Consider the following 23,999-nt stretch of genomic DNA (forward strand, 5'->3'; position numbering starts at 1 on the left):
GGACACTACGTCGAACAGAAGTCGATGTGGAAAAAACAAGAACTGCCATGAAGTCATCATAGACGACAGATCCAAGACAAGATACAGTGTGAGTCATCCATCCCATCATCGGATCGAACAAAGTATCGGCGCGCAGCTGAGGACAACATGCCGCCTGCTAATCACCAACGAGGCTTGGGCTCCAGAAGCGAGATGTACATGTCCCCAGAACTAAAGTGTGGAAGAGAGAACACAAGTTAGAAGAAGCAGGGAAGATGGGTTGAAGGAGATGATTTTGTATTTCTGTCTCTATCAATGTCATTGCTGACCGATTCTCCATTCTCCATAGCCAAAGAGCTATTGAATCATAATCTGAAACCAGCACAAAATGTGGATTGATTGATTGATTGAAGCAGTCTTTCCCTTCTGACCTCCTGCTCGCAATTGCCAATGTTGGCTTCTCCAGGGGCGAATCTGGTTGTTTCGCCTCGACTTCAAAGTCTAGTTCCTCCTCGTTCTACAGTAATAGAATTGAGTTAGGAAATGAACTCGACCAATATCATCATGTCATCATCAATTATTCAAGTCATCAATCTTCACCCGCCTCACTCTTGTCTCAACACCTGCATCTTTTTTTGTTGTTTGTTGATGGGTGGAGTAGGTAGTGGAAGTAAGAGGTCTTCCAGAATAGAACAGAACTTCGCTTCACGAAACCATTGCTAAAGTGTACATGGCGGCATGCAGTGCCTCTTTGCCGCCTTCTCCCCTGTGAATCCTCCAAGGATTCTTCCCGGTGACGTCTAGTTGATCATGTCGTAGTCGATGAAATCGCTATCGTTCCACGGCTGGTCGAACATGGGATCATTGTCGAGTGTAGCAAAGGCCTCCGGTCCACCAGGGAACAAAGTCGCCGTGGCGGCAGCCGGGTTGGAAAAGGCATTGCTCCCTTCACCTCCGAAGAGGGAGAAGTCATTCTGAAGGAACTCCGGGTCCGAGCCAATCAATGGGGCGTCATTGAATGACTGTCCTGAAGGACCAGCAATCATAGGAGAATGCTCGGAGATGGATGGGTTGCGCGAGTTGGGCTGGAAATAAGAGCTCGGCGTCGGTAACCCCTGATTCCAAGAAGTCTGGTTGTTGCAATCCAATGTGATGTCCATTGCCGTGTTGTATGGAGACGGTTCGGTGATGTTGCTGTATGTCGGTGTGATAGGCGTAGTCATCATGTTGGGATACTGAGCAGGCTGGTAAGTGCTCTGGAAGGGGGCATTGAAGTCGAAATCATCACCCGCTGGGTTGTATGGTGCTGCTGGGGGATTTCGTGGGAAGATCGGGTTGGAGTAGGTGACCGGCGTGGAATTGAAATTGTCGAAAGCGTTGACGGGCTGCTCGAATGGAGTCATGGAAGAGCTGCCTGGCATGCTTCCAGCAATGCTGCCTGCAACCGAGCTTGCGTCGTCCCAAGTTCTGATGGAGACCGCTGGGCTTGGGGAGTAATCCATGCTGGGAGTCCGTGGGGTCTGCGCCGGCGTCATTTTGGTGACAGCCTTGTCTTTGCCCTTGGCACGCTCATAGTGCCAACCATGCTTCTTCTCCTGATGCTGCTTGCAGTTGCTCTCACGCTTGGTTCGGAACTCACAGAAATCGCACTTATAGAAGACAGGATTCTTGGAATGACGGTCGTTGATATGCCGTTCACGTTCCTTCTCAGTTGGAAGGCCAAGCTCGTGGTACTTGCAGCTCGTCTCAGGACATTTGAAAGGACGAGAATGAGTCTTCTCGTGCTTAGCCAGATCACACTTCCTGTTGAAGATCTTGTCACAGGTAGGGTCGGAGCATTTCATCTCGACAATCTCCGGGATGTAGCCCTTCTTTCTGCGAGCCATGGAGCGTGCCACATCTTCATCGAGAGCCTCACTGCTTGCTCTCTTGACTCCAGGAGTGGGCACATAGGGCAAACCAGTCCGGAGAGAGTACCCCTTGCCGTTCTTCCAGCGAACGAGCTCAGCCTCATTGCCAGTCTCACCAAGGCCACCCTCAAGGGTGACCTCGTCATCGATGGAGGGAGCCATGTCGTCGTCTTCCTCAGCAGTGCCCGCCTGCTGAGCGCGACTGGAAGAGCCGATATGCGCAGCTAGTCGGTTGACTTGTTGGACCAGGTCAAGGAAGTAACCGTTGTCGTACGGGCGGTCGGCAGCACGACGTTGTTCAGACTCAGCAAGATGCTGATAGGTATCGACAACAAGTTGGATCGTGAACTCGCCAAAGATGCGATACAATTGCCTGGAGATGGCAAGTGTCTTGTGGTCGATGTCAGACTGTGTCAGGCACTCGACAGTGAGGGTGCTTACCAGTGGTTGGAAGATGAGGCTTTGTTCAAGGTCACGCAAGCATCTGACAGCCTTGTTGTTTTTGGATCCAAGAGCAGTGACCAGAGGATGGAAGTCCTCGAATCGGTCTTCTCGAAGGATAGGGGTGATTATATAGTCCTTGATCTTCTTCCGTGCGGAAGGACTCAATGCGGGGTGACGCAAGGCAGGTCGAAAGGTAGGCGGAGCGATGCTCTGCGTGACAGCGGATCGGGTAACTGTGCTGGAAGTCCTAGATGAGGGGAGACTGCCTCGCTGCCTAGTGCGTCGAGTTGTCGCGTCTGGAGAGTCAGCTACTGCAGGAGGTTGGTTAACACTGTCTTCACACATCAACATGCAGCGGGCAATCCAACCTTGAATTGCTTGTGCAAGACCGTCGTCTTCGGCGGCGGTTCCCACGACTTTCTCGGCTGAGTCACTGATGGAAGTACCCAGCCCACTGTCCTTATTCGACAACAAATCCAAAGCTCTTTCGAATGTCTTGGCTAGGCCTTTGTCACTTGCGGGGCTGATGGATGAGCCCAACCCTTCGTCTGAAGGTAGCGTGACGCGGCGGACCCAGACCTGTTGATCAAGCGGTTGGGTGGAGCGACGACGGCTGGATGTCTTTCGGCCCCGGGCGCCAGAGAAGGTTTGTTCGAAGTCTGCGATAGACTGGGCAACGTCTTCCTTTTCGGAGAGCCAGCTAGTGAGAGTCGACTGAGAGCATGTTGGAGAGCGACGAGTCAGGTGTGGAATGCTGAGCACTGGGTCATCCTCAGTGGCCGGCGAGGACGAGTAGTGGAAAGTGGCGCCCTTGGACAGGGACATCTTATGCAAGATGCATGCTGATGACTCTGACGAAGTGGGAGAAGACGCAGAGAGACCCTTGGTGATGAGTCGAGGAGTACGGCGATGAGCAAAAGGAGTGGGAGGAGGAGGCATGGTGGTAGAGGACGCCATGGTTGGTATATGTAAAAGGTTGGATGAACCAAGGCTGCGAGAAGACGCAGATGACACGCCCAAAGCGCTAGCCCGAAGTTTAGCACGCGGTCGATTGGTCGATTTGGATCATTCCCCGTCGCATATGACTCACCCGTGCCAATAACCCCTCAAAAAGATATAAACCGAAGACTGAAGATGTATGGAAACCAAAGTCGTCTTTTACTCACAGTTGCCGCGTCGTTGATCCTTCTTTTCCAGTTGGTACCAATGAGATCCAGTCGGGAGGACGCCGGTCCCGTCTATTTTGTAGAGTTGGTCTGAATACAATGTGGCCTCTCGAATCGGGCGCAGGTCGAGCGTGGTACACGGCGGGCTGGGTATATACCGGTCGTTGGAAGGCCTCGGAAGCAGCGGACGGGTGATATACAGCGACACCAGTACGTGGGGAACTTGTTGGGCTCACAGCCTAATAAGGAGGAGGTTCCTAGGCGTGCACAAGTGTTCCTTTACAAAAACGCAGCCGTACAATTTGTGCCAAATGGAGGTGAAGTGAGGTTCGGGTGGCAGTGAGATAGAGGGTCTCGGTAGATGGAGAAGACAACCTGAGGCCAAAGTGGCGAGTTCAGGAGGTCTCTCTCGGTGGTGTAGCCGAGTCGGCAGGATTGGGTTGGGAGGGAGGGAGAATGGAGGGATTCAGGCAAAAGAGGTCGCGATCGAGAGGAAGAAGTGTGAGTCGAATGTGAAGCCCGTTGCGCTGATGATGTTTGAATCCAAGTTCGCTGTTGCCTGCTTGGCACGACCAGGGGGGCATCCACCGCTGAGATGTTATTGGGTGAGAGGAAGGGGGCTCTATTCGCTTCCCTGCCCTTCCAGTGTGGCGCGGGCAAGCGCTGTGCCCCAGTGCCCCAGTGGTGTGCTTGGGCGGCCACTTGGGAGGCCACTTGGGCGGCTTTTACACTGGCAGTCTGGCACCCCGCTGGTAAACTACTGGGTTGACGGGCCCTGGAGATGCCCCGGTGGTGCCCTGGTGCCCTGGTGCCCTGATCATCCACGACTCGGTCTTTAACATCCCTGTTCGTCGGCCGTAACTCTTGCCCATCATCCGCGGGTGCGTCCAATCCATATTTCTGGTCCTCACGAGTCTGTTTCTATCTCATGCATGATGAGCCGGGACTCTTGTTTCTCTCATGCTCAAGAGCCTCAGGAGGAGACAATCCACCATGTCTCTGACCCCTACCCAGTCTGGAAGTCTCATCGATGACGGATGACATATTGGCAGCTCACGCTATGGCTTATCTAATCAATTTGAGGACAAGTCCGAGTCAGCCCTGCCAAGAGACGGAGCCGGCACGAAATCAGCCCGTTGCACCTCTTCGCCCTGGATGATTTGTGATCTTATCATGCCATCGGTTCCCCTTCTTCCACTGATGGTCAAGTCGGGATCTCAATGATGCTCCCACATGCCAACCCGTGAATTCATCGGGTCCGCGGACAGTCCTTGCTCTCCTAATTGTACAGTCCTCGTCCAAAGAAACTCGTCCTGCCGAGAGATCCGGCATACGAGTAGTGTAGGATGAGACAGTCCGCAAGCCAGGTATGTACCTCGTAGTGGCCGTGGCAGTGCATACAGACAAGCTTCGACGCGAGCTTTCAATGGGTCTCTGGCCTGTATTCCCCTCATGGACTGATGCATGAATTCCTTATGGACTTTTGGTAAAAGTCGCCACTCTGTCCACTTTTGGGTGATGGATATCCATTCGTGCCTGGATCACAAGTCCACAGGACTCGACTAGACACGAAGCGAAGCAAACCGGTGAATGCAGCAAAACCGCGTCCTCGACTCGGGCGATTGGCTGATATGCACCGGATGCAAGGAACTTCAGGCGTCCCATGTGTTCATGACGCATGCCTCTGCAAAACAAGACTCTGGCATCTTTTGTGACCCTGCATAAGTCCTGGTTATCTCGGGAGGCCCTATGAGAAACATCGAGTCGAAAAAGAGTGGCGTCTTCTGCACTATTGTTGCAACAATCCCCGACTCCACAAGGAGAGTGCCCGTCCAAAGGACCGAATGCAGCATTTCCTTCTTCAGCAAAGTGACTCATGGGGTGATCGATTGTCACCATCCTTGCTGCAAGGCCTCGTATTCTGGGCCAATCATGCACCCCGCTCTCCGAAGTTGGAGCCTCTATCTACGCGTCTCGGCGTGTGTCACTGCCACGCAATCACCTGATCAATGCAGATGACCATGACCCTCGGGAAGTTTTGGATTTTGGACGAGAGTAAGGAGAACATTGGTGCACGGATAGTGTTGTTCTCGCGGGGAGACAGAACGTCAGGCTCGTTTTGTCGATATGGCAATCTCTTCGGATGTTCATTCGCTACAAAGGACTACGGGGCCTTTATCCAGCCTCCAATACCCAGGATTCCTCCATCTCGCCCTTGGCTGTCCATGGTCCATTTCTTCACCGGGGCACAGCTAAGGTCCGTTGTATACCCAGCCTCGAACATCTCCATACCCGCCCAACCAATCATAGCAGCATTGTCCGTGCAAAGCTCGACGGGTGGAAAGATCAGGCTCATCCGCTCAAAAGAACGCAAATCCAAAAGTCTCCGCAGATAGTGGCGCAGGAAATCGTTGGCCGCAACGCCTCCACTCACCACGAGCGTGGAGATTTCGACACCCTCTGCTCGGAGGGATTCCAATGCAATGATGGTTCGCGAGCCCAGATGTTCGAACGCTGTGCCGAGGGCTGACTGGGCTAATAAGATGCGCTCCTGTTCCTCCATAGGACCAGTTTCGGCTCCACGTGCAAGTATAAGCCTCTTGATCTGGCTCGCAATGCCCGAGAAACTAAAGGCCAGGTCTCTGTTTTGAGACATGGGAGTAGTCAACCTCCATCCGAACTCGTTCGTTGGCTGATTGACCTCTTCAACGCGCGTTCGAGGCACATGCCAGGACTTGAACTCTTCCGGGGCCTTGAAGGCGTATGTTGAGAGGTACTTTCCGAACGCGGTATCCGGGGTGCTCTGCTGCAGTTCTTGAGGGAGGATGAGGCGTCCGCACTTGTCCAACTCATCGCCAATGGCTGTGTCGGTAGTTGTAGCCAAGATCTTGTGGTCTACCAGACCTTTTGAGTAGAGTAGCATTGTGTGTCCGCCACTAACCAACAGTGTCAAGAATGGAAACGATGGTTTGAGAGCTGCGTGTACGGGGCGATGCTTTTCTGCCATCGCATTGACAAGCCTTGGGGTGAGAGCGTGGGCTTGCATATGGTGGACCCCGACCATTGGTATCTGCCACGCAGTCGCAAGGCCCTTGGCCGTGGCCAACCCAACACCAAGATTAGCTGACATTCCGGGTCCCCTCGTCACCGATATGAAGTCAGGCTTTCGCTTCGGCGCGCCATCCCGGAGCCATATTTTCTTTGCGTTGGGGAGCGAGTCGCTGGCGGCCGGTAAAGATGGGAGCGCATTCTCCAGCACTTTCGAGAGGTTCGCTTGGTGACTCTCTAGCGCCTCTGTAGGGAGGATGCCGCCTTTGCCGGTGTTTTTGGCGGTGATCTTCTCATTAAAAAGCAGCCGTGCCTTCACTTGATGCGGCTCATTCGTCGTTGTACATTTTGAAAGGATGGCAACGCAGGTGTCGTCGCAGGAGGACTCAATCGCAAGGGTAAGGAGGCTGCGCCGTGGCGCGAAGCTGCAGACAGTTCGTCGACATAGTTTGTACAGGACTCTCGAGTGGCCAGGACCATAAAGCATCGACGTGGACGGGTGAGTCCAAGGGCAAGACTTACACAGTTGTACAAGAGAGCCGTTGAAAAATTGTTGCTTCGGGGAAATTGGAGAGTTGACCCACCGACGTTTACCCGAACATCCATCATCCAAGGCTTTACATTCCGAGTCTTACAGTGTGAGTCCTGTACACACGCTGGATGTTCCTTCCGCACGACTTCATCGTTCCCGGGTTGTGCAACCAAGGTAAGTGCTTTCTCTCAGTGCAGTAGCGGCGGCATCCTGTGGTTCCGAACACGATTGAGGAGTGAAACCCTCATCGTGCGACCCTCTCGAGTGGTGACAAGCTTCAGTTCCTCGAATGTCCCCCACAACATGGAAAAGTCACCAATAGTCATCTCCCTATGTACCAATACCTTGAGGACCAATTTGAATTCGTCCGTCACTCGTCAGAAGGATTTCGCAGTCGATCTATTCATCGAGATTCGATGCGCTCGGGGCAGATGGCCGAAATGTGAATTAGGTTTGATGAATCACCACTTAACAGGTTGATGTCATGACTTTGCTTTCAGGCACAGACCCCAGATTATATCAAGCTCCTGGATTCGGATGAGTAGGGGTGGCCAACGAGTCTCTTTTCCAAGTTTGTACTCTATATCGCACACGAACAGCAAAAATGCAGCGAATCCACGTTCTCCAACGCGTCATTCCTCGTGTCGGTGGAACCAGGACACTGAGCCGGACATTCATGGCTAGCGGTCAACGTCAAGCCAACAATCCAGGTACCGACCGACCTTCTATGTGGTTGTTGACGCAAAACCCAGGGCTGACAGGACGGATGCAGTGGATGGCAAGAGCCACGCCACGGACGAGAGCGTGGTGCCCGAACCCGTACAGAAAGCGGCTCCGGAGACACTAGAAAAGGCCCTTCCTGAGGGCGTGCATCCCACCAAAGGCAGCGACATCGACCCCCACAACAAAGAGACCAGTTGGAAGAGCCACGCCACGGGTCCCAGTATCGTTCCCGAATTCGTCCAGAAAGCCGCCCCAGAGGCCCTGGAAAAGGCCCTCCCCGAGAGCGTCCACCCGACCAAAGGAAGCGACATTGACCCTCACCCGGGCCAGAAAACGGGCATGCAAAAGAACACCAAGTCATAGGACAGTTGCTGGACCGGTTAAGACGGGGTCTATCTTACTACGAAGATGTTCTTAACTGGTATCAACGGCCACCAAAACATATGTCGTGGTCAGCAGGCCCTGGTAGATCTGATCATGCATGGGTCGTGCTGTTTCTAGCTCTCCTCTCCTGGTGGCACTGGACTGGAATCTAGATCACGTCACTACTTTCGATGTTATGTACATACAGCTGCGCCAAAGGAATCCCTCTTGAAGTGGCGGACTATTCTCAATACTGCCATTGGGCTAGACATGGTAGAATAGCATTTCGGAAAAGCGATGCTATTGAAATCCGATCAAGTACACGTCGAACAGCTCCACCGTAACACGTCCACGTATCTCCGGCGTAGTAATTACAGCATAGGTTATCTTTGCAGTAGTTTGCTCGGTCTTGTAACACTTGCCCAATATTCATTACTCCCCATGTTGCTTTCTTGCTTGCCCCTCCGCCCGCTTGGCTACCCTGCGCTGCAATATCTATACATATCCACCCCCAGACGAGTCCGTCAACCAGTGCAGAATGACGTAGCATCCAAGAAACGGCGGAAGTTCACGCTATACGTCTCCATACCGGACCGGAGAACCAGTTGCCAAACGGCTTCTAGAAGCGCAATGGCGTAAAAACAAAAAAGAATTATCAATCGAACTTGTCTTTCTTTTCCACGTTTTCTCCAATTCTCGAAAAAAGATTTCAAAAGTCTGGAATCATATCGTATCCTATCAAATACACCCATACCAGCCTGTCTAATCTCTACATACACACAGAGGTAGTTTTCTATACCTTTGACGCCCTGCGCGCCTCCATTATGTTGGCCTGGACCATCTTGCCCACGTTGGGGCCCTCGTACTTGCGGATGGCGTGGACGAACCACCAAAAGGTCGTGAGGGCGACCACGCCCGCCAAAATGACCGAGTTGTAGTTCATGGTGGCCACGGTGGTGGGGAGAGCGTACTATTTTGACGGGAGAAAAAGAGTTAAAAAATCTTCAGGGTAAAAAAAAAGTAATGATATTGGGGGGGGGGAGGGGAGGGAAGGAAGGAGAGAAGAAAAACATGTTTTGGAAAGAAGGGGGAGAGAAAAAGAGACTGGAAAAAAAGGGATTGGGGATAATGTTGGTGGGACAGACAAACAAACAAGACTTACCGGAAAGCAGTAAAAGGTGTCAAATAAGATGATGAACAGCACGGCCAACCCGTTTATCAGATACCCGAATTTGCCCAGGTGGAAGGGCCCCACGGGCATGTACTGCCGCCGGGTGATCATGTTGGGGAGGATGGTGACGACGTACGAGACGCTGCTGAGCACGACGAAGGAGCCCGCCAGGTCGTTGAAGGCCGTCTTGCTGCCGAGCGTGATGGCGCAGAGGCCGACGGTCAACAACCCCGTCAAGAGGGTGGCTTCGATGGGACAGCTCAGCCGTTCGTTGACGTGCGAGAAGAAGCCCGAAAACGGGGTCGCGTTGTCGCGGGCCAGAGCCCACCAGGTGCGTCCGACGGTCAAAAAGGTCCCGATCAGACAGGGCACGAGGGACAGGAAGATGATGAAGAGCAGGCCGAAGGTCGCCGCGCGGCTGCCGGTCGCTTGCGAGTAGGCCTGCGCGAGCGGGAAGGACCCGTTGCTGTTCTGCACCGCGGCGAGGTCGTTGACGCCGTAGAACAGGGCGATGGCGAAGCACCAGGCGTAGAGAAACCCGAGGCCGATCTGCGCGAAGATGGCCTTGGGCAAGTCGCGTTTGGGGTTGGGGAGCTCTTCAGCCATGTGCGTCACGCCGTCGGCCGTTCCGATGGTGAACGCCCCGTTGAGGACGCCGGTCAAGAAAGCCACTCCGCCGCTCCAACCCGTGTTGTTCTGGAAGTCCGTCCAGACGAATCGGTTGGAGGCATGGGTCGACGGCATCCCCGCGAGGACAATGATGGTGATGATGCCGCCCACCGTGACGATGAACAAGCCGAAATGCTGAAGGTATGCCAGGGTGTTGTTGAAAAAGATGGTGACCGTCAGACACAGGACGATGATGCACAGCAGGCCCACGAAGAGATTCCACGGCTGAATGACATAGTCCGGGTGGTACAAAAAGTACATTTGCACGCACAGCTCCGACATGATGTACGCGATGGACGCCAGGTCAAAGAGCCAGCCGAAATAGTTCAGGGAACCGGCGAAGAACCCTACGGGACGTCCCCATTTGGGTCCCGCCGTGATGGTCGCCCAGTGATAGACGCCCCCCGAGGACGGCACCGAGGACGCGAACTCGGCGATGGACGCGTTGATGAAGCTGTAGTAGAAGGCTGCAATCCACAGTTCCCAAATCACCCCGGGAGCGCCTCCGTTGTAGATGGAGACGGCGAGCGATGTCCCCAGAGCGACCCAAGCATTGTCGACCGTCAATGCGAGACCCAGAATACTCAAGAAACCATACTGGCGATGCAGCTGGTCGACGTGGCCAGAGGCGTTGACAATCTCTCCGTCCATGGATATCACAATTCGTTGCTCGCCGGAAGCAAGAGGCCCCTCGGGGTTTTCTGTCGGCTTCTCATCTTTCACTTCGTCCATTTTCCTGTAGACGTCGAGTACAATGTCGTGGCCCCGAAAGACATGTATCACACAAAATTCAGTCCCGGTTGCACCGCGTCAGAAAGAATAGGAGGATATACAGGGAAGAAGTATGTAAAAGGCGAAGAGAGACAAGTAATAATACAGGGGATTGAAGCCATAATATGTGAGAAACACAATGCATCATCACGCGAAACGAGGAGGTGGTCGATAAGGGCCTGGGGGAGCCACCAGCCACCAGGCTGGAACCAAAGCTCGCGTCCGCGAGTCCGATTCAGGAAGCTGGAGATAGACCTGGATCTTACGAATGTCATGACACGTATCTTTCATGAAGCGGATATCAAATATAAACAGTCAGAACTGTGCAGAGACCGACAGGAAGATAGGGTGATGATTGGTGATTGGTTGTAGATAGGCTTTTCACCCACTTGTGGCTTTCGTCGACGTCTTGGATCTCGTTTGCCTCGTGTCTGTGGTAAGGGCTAAGGGTTAAGCTTAAGTTAGCATCCCAGATATCCCGAGCTTGTAGTACGCGAAAGGTGAAAAGATAGAATCCTTGTATAACCTCATGCGTTGAGTCAATTGGGTGACAGGAATAGAAATGTCGTGGTTGTGCGCAACGTGCAGCAAAATAGCAGCCAAGGCTTTTGGCCGTTGTCATGCCCAGGGTTGGCCTTGTTGTTGTCTGCACTCCCTATTAGTATTGCATACCTAGGTACCCAGCGAGCTAGGTACTCACGTCAACATCCATGGACCACCTTCCTACTGTACTGGTACATCTGCTCCTTTCATCTGCTTTAAAACGGCTTGGAGACACACCCGGCTGCCATTTCGAGTCAGTGTCGCATTGAACAGAAGCGGATGACGGAGTCGAAGGCCTGAGGCGTCCAAGAGAATTCCCGGATCCTACGAGCTCAGAAACGCCCTCGGGCTGTCGCCGCGCAGAGCTCGATCGTGGGGACAATCGCCACCATCCCAGCAGGATCGTACGACCTCTTCTCTCACAGCTCACGCCCTCTTTGATCTGTCATCAGATTTCGGCGGGTGGCACCGGAGGTAGGGAGGAATGACACTATTGAGGACAGCATACACGATAGGGTAATGCATAAGCTCGCCATTTTCGGTAGCAGTATGTGAGCAAACCTTCTCAGGGACATCTAACGACTGATCTTTTGGCCTCTTTCATGCATAGCAAGAGCGCAAAGTGTACGGTAGTCACCGTGGAAGAGGATTCTGGAGACGGCCCGAAATGACTTTTATAATTCCAAGACTCGTAGTAAGCCTAGGCCGCGATAAATGATCACACCAACCCAATTTCAACCTTCCCTGATCAGAGCAGCAGACCAAGATATCCGATTCCGCCAAGCAGCATCAAGACTTGCTCTGTCTTCCCACCCGTTTCAGAATATCTTGTCAGGGGATTTAGTCGAGGCGCTGCAGCCGACGAGGGGGAACTGGAAGATGACGCCGAGGTAGAGGCTGCGGAGGCGCTCGCGCTCGCAGAAGCTGTTCCAGATGCCGATGAAGGCGCTGCAGACGCCGCAGACGGTGAGACAGCTGGAGATGGCGAAGGCTGCAACTCCAAGTTCCCGGTAATGGCGCCCCCTTTAGTTACAACGGGATAGACATAGCTTCCATTCGAAAGCCCCGGTGCAGGCACATACCACCGCAGCAAGAGGACGAAAGGACCTGGTTCTGAAGGAGAGGGCAGCCAGTTGGACGTCCAATTGCTTGGTGGCTGCTCCGCCTGGACGAGGATATCGAATGGCTTGTCCACCGCGGTGTCACTGCCTGGCCCATACACAGGAGTGCCATCCGAATAAGTCAGGTTGTCGCGGTCGCCTAGAGAGTATCTGTTGATGGAATTGTCCACGAGATAGCCAGCGGCATTGTACATGGTAACACTCCAAAACCCGAGCTTCGTCAGAGGTGGCTTGCCGGAGAATCTTAGAACATAGGATTCGTTGGCCATTAGGCTGAGGTTTCCTGCGAAGGAAGGGTAGATCGCTTGCGAAGGCTGAAGCATCAGATACCCGAATTGAGCAATATAGGCGCGAGCCACAATGTTGGCGCCGTATATCCCAGAGAATTCCGGGTTGTTGATAGCCCACCCATTACCCATATTCAGCACGCTCCCATTCACGCGAGGGAACGACTGTACCGCGGCTTGGGCTGCCATCCATGCCGAGGTCATATTGACGCATTGTGGTGCCGTGTACGTGCCGCCTGAGATACCGGCCTGAGTGAAGTTGGATGTGGTGAGAGGGGACTTGCCGCCGGTAGCATTGTAAGGAGAGACGGGCTCGAAACGTGCGTCTAGCTCCATCACGCTCTGCGCCGTCGAATTTGGTAGGTTTGCGAATATGGCACTGTCGAGCGCTGGGCCGACCATCGATGCATTGCGAGATATCGGCGTAATGGTGTAGCTTTTTAGGATTTCGCTCACGACAGATACGTCGCTGGTTGCATTCCTGACGAGAATTCGATACAGAACGATACCAAAAGTGGTGGGAGAGTTCACGGTACCCATATAGCCATCATTGCCACTGGAATTCGAGAAAGTCCCCATGGCACTGCTGGAAGGCGCCAGGGTTAGGAGATACTTGCCAGCCGGATTACCGCCAACTGGACCCAGGTTGATATAATTGTCCCCGTACCTGAGAGAACATGATTAGCAGGAATAGCAATGCAGATGAATGCTGGCATACGGTGTGTAAAAAGAGACAGCATAATAGCGGTCGTTGACTTCCGGAACATCCACCACAAGGTCCTGGCTCGATAGGTCGTAAAAGACGCTGGCATAGAGGGTATCTCGGTTCGGTTTGACAACTGCTGTAGACTGGGGAGTCGCCAATGTAGAGCTTGGAGCGAGTTGGTTTGCTCCCAGGCCTGCTTTCAACAGTCCTCCGAACCCTTTTTCATAGGCGAGAAGGGGGATGCCGTACTATTATTGAGGATGTCAATGTATTCAACATCGCGCGGGATCGACAGGAGAGCAGGATCGTACCTCTAAGCTCCATTCTGTGGCACCTTCTGAGGGGCACGATGATCCAGAGGACTGTGCTCGTCCCAGCAGGGCACACAGGAGTAGGCAGATCGAGAAGACCGTAAGAGTGTTTGCGAACATTTTTGTACCTCTCCGTAACTCTTCACGGATGCACCTGTAGAAGCATAATGAGTTGCACTCTCGAGCATTCCTGTAGTCTTTATACCACCCACAAATACCAAACAGACCACCAGACGTCTTCTCCGCAGTTCCAAGCTGTTCGGTCTTTCTCGCACGGCAGGCGGCATACACTAGCATCGTCATGTTCAACTCCTCACGCTAACATACCTTGGTAGTCCCTAGGTAGCGAGATCGCGAATCAACTGTAGCCGTGAGGTGGCACCAGCGGGGTACTGGTTGGTATCCATCGCTCGCCATCAGGAACCCCGGTGGGCTCTCTTCACGGGGAGGCTCTGGATTGGGAACTTCTCCTCCCACTCGTGCAGGCTCTTTGACGTTGAGCAGGGGTTTATGCCCACTACCCGCATCAGGCTCCTTGCACACAAACAACCTCGGCAGGGCTAGACAGCCAGACGAAAGCTGTAGATGATATGAGAGGAGGTGCTGCTCAGGGCACGGCAACGAAACCTCGGCAGAACCCGAGTGGGTGCCGAGCATAAAAGCAGCGTAACTTACCAAGAGACTTGCTCAGGTCTAACTTCGTACGTTCATGCCTTCGATGCAAATACCTAGGTAGGTAGGTACCAGTGTGGAATTGATTAGCAGTAATTATTGCATCGAAGCGTACGACACTATGGAAGCCACCACCACGCGGATGGACCAAGACACCTTTTGCTTAGCACATAACTGGCCTCCCCAAACGAGATCCCAGTCCTAGCAACCACAACACATTCCTCTCAACAACGGGGAACCCTTCATTTACGAGAAGATGATGCGAGACAGTAGACCCATCGGCGGCGTCCTTCGTACCAAAACAACAAGCCACACATCACATAACAGGTGTATCGAAGATGTCGTTCCTCCAGCCACCACCTCTCTCTTCCCCATCCTGTACAGCCTCTTCTGCCCTTAAGGCCTCCTCGTGCCACAATTTGACAATACTTCCCGGTGTATACACTCCTCTGAAAACACCCTGCTTCGGAGCGTCCACGCCGATTCTCGTATACAGATCTGGGTCCTCTTCTGGCGTCAACCTCGCCATCACGGCCTTCAAGAACGTAACGACGTCTTGTGGATCTGCAATGCGAGTGGCACGAAGTCGCTCTCGGGCAAAAACAAGCTCACGGTTTGCGGCTCGCAAGGCCTTGACTATGTTCTCGGCAAGTGCCTTTTCCAGCGAGCGTCTGACCAGGTGTTTTAGCAAGGGTTTGAACAGCCAGCCTAGCCAGGATAATTTGGACTGGCGGAGGTTATAATCAAGCTTGTGAATGTGAACTCTCACGCCCCGCAGAGTGAGAATTTGTTCAAGCTTCTCGCGACCGATCTCCATGTCAAGAGAGACGTCGATGCCGCGTTCATCAAGGAAGAAGCTAGCAATGCCTTCATCGGCAAAATGAACGAGACCGGCATGGCCCCGGATCCAAAAGCCGAGGTCTTGAGCTGCGACGCTGAGCCCATTGATGGAGATGGTGACGACGGACTTGGTGCTGGAAATCGTCTTTTTGGAGTGCGTCTTGCGGATTTCGAGGTCATTCTTGGTTGAAACGAGGAGACGGTAGGGAAGAAAAGAGGTCGAGTTGACGTTTCGGCCGGGCTCAAGAACAAGATTTTCGAGAAGAAGATCCATTTCCGGAACGCTGACCTCCACTCGAGGGATTGGGATATATTGAATGCTCCGGATGAGCAGAGGCAGGAAAATATGAATAGCGTCGGTGATGAGGTCAGGATTAGTGACCATGTTCGGAGGCGTCAGAATGGTATAAATTCGCTTTGTCGCCAGCAACAGCCCGTTGACATCCTTGTCTTCCATCACAGAGGTTATGGTGACCTGTGCTTGTCTCAGCATTTTGTCGAAATCCGTCCTGAATTCGCCTTCGTTGCCCAACTTAGCAGACTTCTCTTTGAGCTCGTCGAGCTTCTGGTCCACATTGTCGAAGAATTCCGGATCAGTGAGCATTCGTTGCACCGCGTTGCCCACTTCGACCATGAAGTTCTCGAATTGAGGGTCTGCCTTTGCGTGGCTCATGACCTTGTTGAAGTCCTGCTCCAACTGCTTCCATGCGTTGGGGTCGCCGAAGCTGCTAACAAAGCTCCAGAAATTGTGCACGGCACGGTCCAACGCTGGATTGGTGTGGATGTCCTCTTGTGCCGCAGCGACGGCGGTATCTGCTATCCGAGAGTACGCCACAGCATAGCGCTGAATCAATTTTGAGATGGTCGACACCGAGTCATGGTAGTCGGTCCGGCTTCTCAGTCGAAGAATTGCCTGCTTTAGACGGTAAAGCAGGGTGTCTTTTTGAGAACCGGCAAAATTCTCCTTGGCACTTTCGACCGCGTCCTTTCCAACTTTTGCTAGCTCCGAGCCGATCACCTTTGATGTCTCTTCTGCATTCTCTTCCAATTCCTGCTTGGACGGCAAGGCGTCTTCATCGGCTCCAGGTTTCGCTACGGTCTGTTGTTCCTCTTCTGAGAGCTCGAGTTGTTTGCCGGCCTTCTCGGCTGCGGAAGACAGGGAAAACGCAGTATCTGCCAGGACCTCCCTTCCAATTGTGGCAACATCATTGACAAACAGTCTGAAATCGGCATTCGTCAGAAGCAAACTGCCAACCGTGCGGAAGCTTTCGTAAGCAGCACGAGCATCTGCCCTGGCTTTGACTTTGGAGGCTGAATGAGAAATGTCATCAACGTCCAACGAGATTCGAGATTTTGTTGTGTACCAGATGAAGTCCTGAATCTGGTCCTGATCATTCTTGTTCTTCAGAATTTCAATGAACAGCTTGATCCAAGTTCGACAATTCCGGATGAGTGCTCGGCCTGACTCGCTCAATTCCTTGTTGTTTGGGTTGAGGATGTCTGCAGCAAGGAGGGTGCGCAGGTTGACGATGGTCTGCTCGGTGGAGGGCATGTAACCTTTGGAGAGGGCTCTCAGCATCTGATAGGTGTGCAGCTTCTGGTGAAGAGCTCGCTGGCGAGCCGTGTCGTCTTCATAGCGAGGCAGCAGGGGGTCAGTATCTTCCCCTCGTTTGCGGCCGAAGCCACAGCATCGGGCAAGGAAGGCCATGATAGCTGCTGCGGTTTGAGGAGGACGCAGTTGTGGCTGAAGGCTTGATCACTCAACGTCGCGGAGAGGGAGCTGCGTGAAGGTGGGAGAAAACCTGGGAGGCAGCCATTTCCCTTGGAAAAGCTTGTACAATGCACGATGCAATGGTGATGTGAGGTTCAAGTTCCAAACTGCGGAGTTGCAGCCTGCAGCTCCATCGTCATCGTCCAAGTTCACTCCCAAGGTTGCCAAGCTCGCGGAAAGCTGTGCCGCCTTCCCACCAATCGCAGTTGCTGGGCATGTCGGGGTCCCTCAGCCCTACAACTGGGTGCGAAGGGTGACAAAGTAGTAAAGGGTTTCAGGGTACCTACCTAGGTACCTAAGTAAGTAGAAGAATGCTACAAGAGTTCTGCATCAACCACAGCTACAACACCCGTCGTCGAGGAGATGTGTGCTTATCCGCTTATCCACTTATCCGCAGCTCAATGTCACCTCTCCTGGTGCTCTCTGCTTCGAGCTGTCACAAGGAGAAACGCGCCATCCGCGTTCGAGGCATTTTCTTCAACGCGCTCTTTTAAGAATCATTCACTCGGTGTCGAAGTATTCGGGCCCGGCTACGGCTAACTCGAGCCGCTCGATCTGAACCCACCTACTTATTCCCGGTCCTTTTCAAGTACTAACAGAGTCGAACATCAAAGCTCGCCGTCGGCAGTGCTCGCCGTCGGTAGTGCTCGGTAAGGCCTTCGGGAAGTGGCATTGCATGCAGAGGGAGCTAGAGAGTCGCAAACTGGTTAGATCCAAGCTCCATATTCAACGTCAATGTGGGGAAACCTGGAGAGATACAGCACGCTGGACAACGGGGTAAGTCGGTGGCTCAGGGCCTCTAGTCCTACCAGTGGCTCAAATCCGTACATATGAAAGGGCGACGCACCTCCCTGGTGCTTCCAAGGAGCTCTTCCATATTAAGGCGACCTAACTCAAATTTGGCAGAGAAATGCATTTCTTCAAGTCAGTGATACTGGGTGGGGTGGCGACATGGGCGACTGCTTCTGCTGCAGCATCAGCTAGTAAGCCCAATATACTCTTCATCTTGACTGATGATCAAGACTGGCACATGGAATCAATTGTAGGACCACAGCATATGGGAATCATCATCATGAAGAAGAGTATCGCGGACTAATGAGGGAGATAGCAACACATGCCTCTTCTACAAAAGTATATACTCAATGAAGGAACTCTCTACAGCAATCACTTCTGCACTGTGGCACTCTGTTGTCCATCCCGCGTCACTCTGTGGACGGGCAGAGCAGCCCATAACACAAATGTGACAGATGTGTTTCCTCCATACGGTACGTCAAGGACAAGATTCATTTTTTTGTTTTGACGCGATCCCCAAAAGCTTACACCGTTACAAACTTAGGCGGATGGCCAAAGATCTTGAGAGAGGGCATCAACGATGACTACCTGCCGCTGTGGATGCAGAATGCAGGCTATAATACTTACTATACCGGAAAACTCTGGAACCACCATCATATCGACAACTACGACAAGCCTCGCGCCAGAGGCTTCAATGGCAGCGATTTCCTGCTTGACCCGTATACGTACGAATACTACCACTCCCGAATGACACGGAACAACGAGCCCCCTGTCAACTACGAAGGACAGTATAGCCCGGACGTTATAGCACAGAAAGCATACGGGTTCCTGAACGAAGCCATGCAGCACAAAGAGCCCTGGATGTTGACCGTTGCTCCCGTTGCGTCGCATGGCAACGTCCGCTTAGAGGGTGGGTGGGAGATCAGCGCTCCCAGATATGCTAAACGGCACGCACACCTCTTCAAGGATTACAAAATACCACGCGACAAGAATTTCAATCCTGAGAAGGTAAGTGGATGATGAGGCACAGTGAATACCTGTCATGCTAACGGCCTGGGCACCAGCAAGGAGGGGTCTCTTGGGTCAAGAACTTGCCGCTCTTGAACGATACCGTGATCGCTTACAACGATGAGTATCAGCGTGCACGCCTGCGGTCTCTGCAGCCCGTGGACGAGATGATTGAGAACTTGGTCAAGATGCTGGAGGAGAAAGGAGTTCTGGACAATACCTACATCTTTTATACAACCGACAACGGATATCACATCTCGCAACATCGTAGGTTGCGTCTTTAGCCTGAATTCGATAACAAAGCAATGGCTAATTGAAGCCAAAAAAAACAGGTCTGCACCCCGGGAAAGAATGTGGCTACGACACCGACATCCATATCCCGCTGGCTGTCAGAGGACCAGGCGTCGCAGCTGGCCGGGTGACCAAGGCCGTGACATCGCACACAGACTTGTCTCCAACCATTCTCCAACTAGCAGGACAGTCGCGTGAAGACTTCGACGGACGTCCGATCCCCCTTTCTGCAGAGGAGACTGTACAGGACACCTCGAATTGGGAACATGTCAACATCGAATTCTGGGGTCGGGCTGTCCCAGAGGGGACTATGGGCAAGTACACCGACGACTACAATCCCGAGTGGGGCTTTGAAGGGGCGGTTAGGAACAACACATACAAAGGCCTCCGCTTGATAGGTGACGGGTATAGTCTTTACTATTCCGTCCATTGTACTGGGGAACGCGAGTTCTATGACTCGATCGTAAGGCTCCCAGTTTTCTCCTCGCTCTCCCTCTCTGGTTCACTGACCCCCAACAACCACATTATTACAGATACTGACACCAGATTTATAGCATGACCCCGGTCAACTGGTGAACCTGTTCGACGATCAAGCCGTATCTTCGGCCTACAGTCTTAGAGGTCGTCCGTTCGACCAGATCGTTCATCGCCTGGACGCCTTGATGATGGTGCTCAAATCGTGCAAGACCGAGAGCTGCCTCAAGCCCTGGGACGCGCTGCACTCCCGCGGAGATGTCGCGACCTTGAAGGATGCGTTGCACCCTGACTTCGACGCCTTCTACAAGAACCAGCCGAAGGTTGCCTTCACATCTTGCGAGCTAGGATATATTCGCGAGGCCGAGGGTCCACAGGATGCCAATGTCTTCGGCGCAGCAGAACCACGGCTCGAGTTGAGAGAGCAACAAGGCACGGACCAAAGCTTCGGTTACAGAGGCCACTGGAGCCATTGGACCTAAGGTGCATTCGGACCACTCCACGGTCAACACAGTGGAAGTGCTCTGACACTCGGCAGAAGGACTTGTAAAAGTCGTTGTGCTCATCATTGCGAAATTTAAGCTTCTGAGAGCGACACTGAGGCCGGCTATACTCGGAGTGGGAGGAATTGTCGGAGCTATTGAGTTGTCAGAACATGATAGTTTGTCAGTTCTCTGGACAAGTTGGGAAATGATGGCTATCGGTAATTAATAAAAAGTACGAATAGGGAACCTGCGTTGGGTAAAGATTTCTGCGATTTACTCAACCTGGACCCCCATTCTTAATCTGAGGTTTAATCTAGAGGAGAAGAACCACCGCACTCCTGGTCTTCGCATACTCCCATGATGATGTTACGTACAGCTTTTCCATTGACACAGCTCAGAGAAGCAACAGACCGCAAAATCTGTGCCGACCAAACCTCAGTAAGTACGCAGATTAGTTGGATTCCTCGAAAAGATTACCCAGCGCGGGAAGCACCTTTTTGCCGTTGGAATCCGGCCCGCGTCTTCGGTATGCTTGTTACTGTCGTGGCGACAATGTGCCGTACTTCCCAGGCAGTAATTCTTTGCCTTTCCTACCTTCGAATAGTGTGGGACAATTGGCGTTTGCTCAAGATGGCAATGGAGTGGAAAGCATTGAGGATGATCTCCGCACACACGTAGTTAGAATACCTTCGGAAACCGGCACAGGCACCGAGTGGCCTACCGAAGGGCTTACCGAGCTGCAAAACCCCAAATGAATCTATTCTCTAGCTCTGCAGACTATTGCCCTTCTTGGTATCTTTCGCGATCTTGCCATGCCTTGCGGAAGGTTTAATTCCATGGTGCAAGATTCATCGGGAGTAAATTGAAGGTGGTAAGTGTCGCGACAAAACAGCTCCCTCATTTGAGGCTCGAGGTGACGAGATCCCAAGCACGGAGGGGCGTGTCAACGAGTGGCATCAATTCCCTTATCTCTTAAGGCTCTACTTGGGCACTCTGGGAACTGCGTCTCTTTCCACTAGCCATCCACCCACTCCGTTCCTCTTGCTGATAAGGTATAATGTGCATCGGTGCTTCCTCTGTCGAAAAAGAAATTGAAAAATAGTGTGCAATTTCGCCCTCCATTCTCTTGCTCTGTGCCGATGGGGAAACACACTCGGTTTGTCCAGATTCGTCATAAATCTCAAGGTTTATCCCATCGCGCTCGTCAATATCAGAAGGCCAGACCTTTGCCAAAATTTTGCATGCTTGATGAGGGCACGTATCCGTCTGTAAGACTGTCCGGATCGAATAAGAGATTCAAGGTCCAGTCGAATTGATAGTCTTCGTCCCAGGCGGCAGGAACCGTGGTCTCCGTAGCTCCCTCGGGGCCCGATATGATTGGCTCTATCGCTTCAAAGATGTCCATCCTGGGAGAAATGGACGTGGGGAAAGGGAACAAATCACAGACCAATCTGTTCAGGACACTGCTGCTGTTGTCGACGACGACGCCGTCGTGAGTGCATTCCGAGCGACCGTCCGGATCCCTATCGTCAGACACTCGGGTTTGATTTTGATAGCTGTTGGGTTGGAAATTCGACACCCTCCTCTCGTAGAGACGATCTATACTGGTTCGCAAATTGTTTGCTTGCGGCCACTTGATTGCCATGGTTTGCAGTCCTCTGCGCAGGATGCCCAATTCTTCTTCAGATGTGGCGTCTGCGTGGCGACTTCCGGACAGTGCATGGATCTGTGGCAGACATGCTATCGATAAGTACCAATTGTGGATGGGTAGGAAGAGTCCGAGCTCCTCACGGTAAAGGACTTCTTCGTAGAGCCTGGCCATGCAGGAGGAAGCGACCAGTGCAGCAGGGTTGGCGATGGAAGCTCGCACAGCGTAGCCGCAGAGGTGGAAAAACGTGGCGATGACCACAAAGTAGTGGATGTGGAGCTCGTAGACTGCTCGTCGATAGTGTCGTTTGGGATCGTTGCCGCGGTACAGACGGAATTGGTCCGGGAGCTGATCAATCCATTCTCGCAGTGAGCGCAGAATATCATACGCGGCCTGCACTCGTATACATCAACATACGTCCATGTACAATGAGGTAGGAAACGGAGTCTCTGATTCGCACCAACCCACCTCGGCACAGTCATTTTCACCTTTTCGCCAGTGTACCTCGAGCATTCTCGCCCTAAGGGAGTTGACCTTGTTCAACTCAACAAAGAGCTGGGATTTCTCGTCGAAATTATCGAAGTCCTCGGGCGCCAGCGGCCGAACATGAAAATCGCAGGGTCTGATCATGCAGGGCAATCCGAGGCCGCATGAGTACGACTTTTCCATGGTCTGCATGTGATGGGATGGTCAGCCTGGGCTTTGACATGATACTCCAAACAGAAAACGAGAAAAAAGAAATGAAGCAGATGGAGCGCCCGTTACGAGCTTCATCTGGTCTAAGTACTTACATAGATATACCATGCTATCCGGCGCAACACCCTTGGTTCTTTAGCAGTCACATAAGTTTCTTCGCGATGGAGACCGGCTTGAAATAACAATCTGATGGCGATGCTGAGCCAGTGATAGGCGCTCTCCATGCTGACGACCTGCATGGGCGTCGTGTTCCAACAGGAGACCAGACATAGAGACTGCAGGATGGTGCGCAGATCCTTCTCGTGGTTGGTTATGAGCAGAGTCTTCACCTTGATGTAGAGGAGTTCGCAGGTTGAAAAGTATTCGGGACCCATTTGCCGCATTGAGGACCCGGTCAAGCAGACAGCTTGAAGCAGGAGAACCGAAGGCTTCTGTGATAGATGGATCCGGTCAACCACCGCACAACGTCGATAGACATGTTCAAAGTAATTATCTTGGAGTGCTTCTTCCATGAGTGGCGACGGTAAATCCAGCGCTCCGCATAGATTTAGGTAATCGGCCTGCAACGTACGTGAGACTGTGGTCCGGTATGGGTCGGTCAGCGATGAACGCGAAGCATAAGGAACGATGGATTCTCTCATGTCGGCCAGGTTGGTGGGTGTCAAGGCGCCTTCGCCTCCGCCGCCACCGTCATCATCATAATCATCATCACCTGGTTCTTGCTCTTCGCCTCCTCTGCTGACACGGCGGTTTCGGTGAAGGGCGTCGTTTGGCGATTCTCGAATCTCAGGCCATCGACGACGAGGCGAGAATGACCCTTTGAGATTTGCCGCCGAGAAAGGCGCTGAAGCCCTTGGAATGGGACGGCTGAGCTCGCGAGTTCTATTGACGATTCAATCACAACGGTCAGGCCGATCGTCAAATATGGCAGACAGCTCTCCCACCACTTGGGTGCTTACCGGCATCGTTGACCCAGACGCTGGCAGTTACCACAGGTCCCTCCAGGCTGCTGTTGTAGGTCACATTTCACCTTGATGGCGAAAATGTCAATGGAATTTTCCCTCCCTCGAACGGACCTGCCGCTTACCTTGCGAGAGTGGCATGCCACGCAGACGACCCGGGCGCGAGTGCGAGGCCGTCGGCGAGAGATGCTGCCTAGGTCCATGAACGGGCTTGTCTGTCTCGGTACTGGTACTTGGCCTGGTCTCTCTTGCTGCTGAGATAACATCTCTTGTGGCTCGTCCGCAAGAATATCGCATGTTCTTTGTCCATGGAGTTGTGAAGAGGGGTGGGTTGTGCGTCTGGACTTGCTTCATCTGGGGAGTGGGGATTCGATGCCGAGGTCCAGAAGGGCTGCGAATTGCGACGGCATCTTCAAGCAGCGTAAACCTCTGGGACTTTCTCAAGTGCGAGGGATTACGAGAAGACAAGACTAATCGCGTTTCGAGGCCGCTTGCAACGAGGAAAAGGTTTGAGAGGCTCAAATAGAAGGGTTTGTATGATTGTTACTGCATCTACATTTGTCGAACGAGACTGCATCTACATTTGTCGAACGAGACTGCATCTACATTTGTCGAA

The 23,999-nt window shown here is 52.8% G+C and overlaps 8 protein-coding genes across 8 annotated transcripts; 2 read left to right on the forward strand and 6 right to left on the reverse strand.

The window, feature by feature from the left end:
- Nucleotides 1-779: 779 nt before the first annotated feature.
- On the reverse strand, nt 780-3,290 carry Z520_05519 (uncharacterized protein; the record flags this gene model as incomplete). Its single annotated transcript, XM_016776022.1, has 1 exon — nt 780-3,290. One exon carries the CDS (start codon nt 3,288-3,290, stop codon nt 780-782), a length of 2,511 nt encoding a protein of 836 aa, XP_016633181.1.
- Nucleotides 3,291-5,663: 2,373 nt separating this feature from the next.
- Nucleotides 5,664-7,034, reverse strand: Z520_05520 (uncharacterized protein; the record flags this gene model as incomplete). Its single annotated transcript, XM_016776023.1, has 1 exon — nt 5,664-7,034. One exon carries the CDS (start codon nt 7,032-7,034, stop codon nt 5,664-5,666), a length of 1,371 nt encoding a protein of 456 aa, XP_016633182.1.
- Nucleotides 7,035-7,683: 649 nt separating this feature from the next.
- On the forward strand, nt 7,684-8,165 carry Z520_05521 (uncharacterized protein; the record flags this gene model as incomplete). The annotated part of the gene is made up of 2 exons (XM_016776024.1): nt 7,684-7,789; nt 7,852-8,165. The coding sequence occupies 2 exons, from the start codon at nt 7,684-7,686 to the stop codon at nt 8,163-8,165; spliced, it is 420 nt and encodes a 139-aa protein (XP_016633183.1).
- Nucleotides 8,166-8,958: 793 nt separating this feature from the next.
- Z520_05522 (uncharacterized protein) lies at nt 8,959-10,737 on the reverse strand (the record flags this gene model as incomplete). Its single annotated transcript, XM_016776025.1, has 2 exons — nt 8,959-9,135; nt 9,328-10,737. 2 exons carry the CDS (start codon nt 10,735-10,737, stop codon nt 8,959-8,961), a joined length of 1,587 nt encoding a protein of 528 aa, XP_016633184.1.
- Nucleotides 10,738-12,067: 1,330 nt separating this feature from the next.
- On the reverse strand, nt 12,068-13,864 carry Z520_05523 (uncharacterized protein; the record flags this gene model as incomplete). The annotated part of the gene is made up of 3 exons (XM_016776026.1): nt 12,068-13,394; nt 13,446-13,681; nt 13,745-13,864. 3 exons carry the CDS (start codon nt 13,862-13,864, stop codon nt 12,068-12,070), a joined length of 1,683 nt encoding a protein of 560 aa, XP_016633185.1.
- An 868-nt stretch (nt 13,865-14,732) lies between these two features.
- Z520_05524 (uncharacterized protein) lies at nt 14,733-16,964 on the reverse strand (the record flags this gene model as incomplete). Its single annotated transcript, XM_016776027.1, has 1 exon — nt 14,733-16,964. The coding sequence occupies one exon, from the start codon at nt 16,962-16,964 to the stop codon at nt 14,733-14,735; it is 2,232 nt and encodes a 743-aa protein (XP_016633186.1).
- A 1,177-nt stretch (nt 16,965-18,141) lies between these two features.
- On the forward strand, nt 18,142-20,074 carry Z520_05525 (uncharacterized protein; the record flags this gene model as incomplete). Its single annotated transcript, XM_016776028.1, has 5 exons — nt 18,142-18,292; nt 18,364-18,827; nt 18,884-19,094; nt 19,160-19,581; nt 19,673-20,074. The coding sequence occupies 5 exons, from the start codon at nt 18,142-18,144 to the stop codon at nt 20,072-20,074; spliced, it is 1,650 nt and encodes a 549-aa protein (XP_016633187.1).
- Nucleotides 20,075-21,287: 1,213 nt separating this feature from the next.
- Nucleotides 21,288-23,586, reverse strand: Z520_05526 (uncharacterized protein; the record flags this gene model as incomplete). Its single annotated transcript, XM_016776029.1, has 4 exons — nt 21,288-22,118; nt 22,194-22,397; nt 22,517-23,303; nt 23,381-23,586. 4 exons carry the CDS (start codon nt 23,584-23,586, stop codon nt 21,288-21,290), a joined length of 2,028 nt encoding a protein of 675 aa, XP_016633188.1.
- Nucleotides 23,587-23,999: the final 413 nt, after the last annotated feature.

This window comes from Fonsecaea multimorphosa (genome assembly GCF_000836435.1).
Source record: "Fonsecaea multimorphosa CBS 102226 unplaced genomic scaffold supercont1.9, whole genome shotgun sequence".
NCBI classification, from domain to species: domain Eukaryota; kingdom Fungi; phylum Ascomycota; class Eurotiomycetes; order Chaetothyriales; family Herpotrichiellaceae; genus Fonsecaea; species Fonsecaea multimorphosa.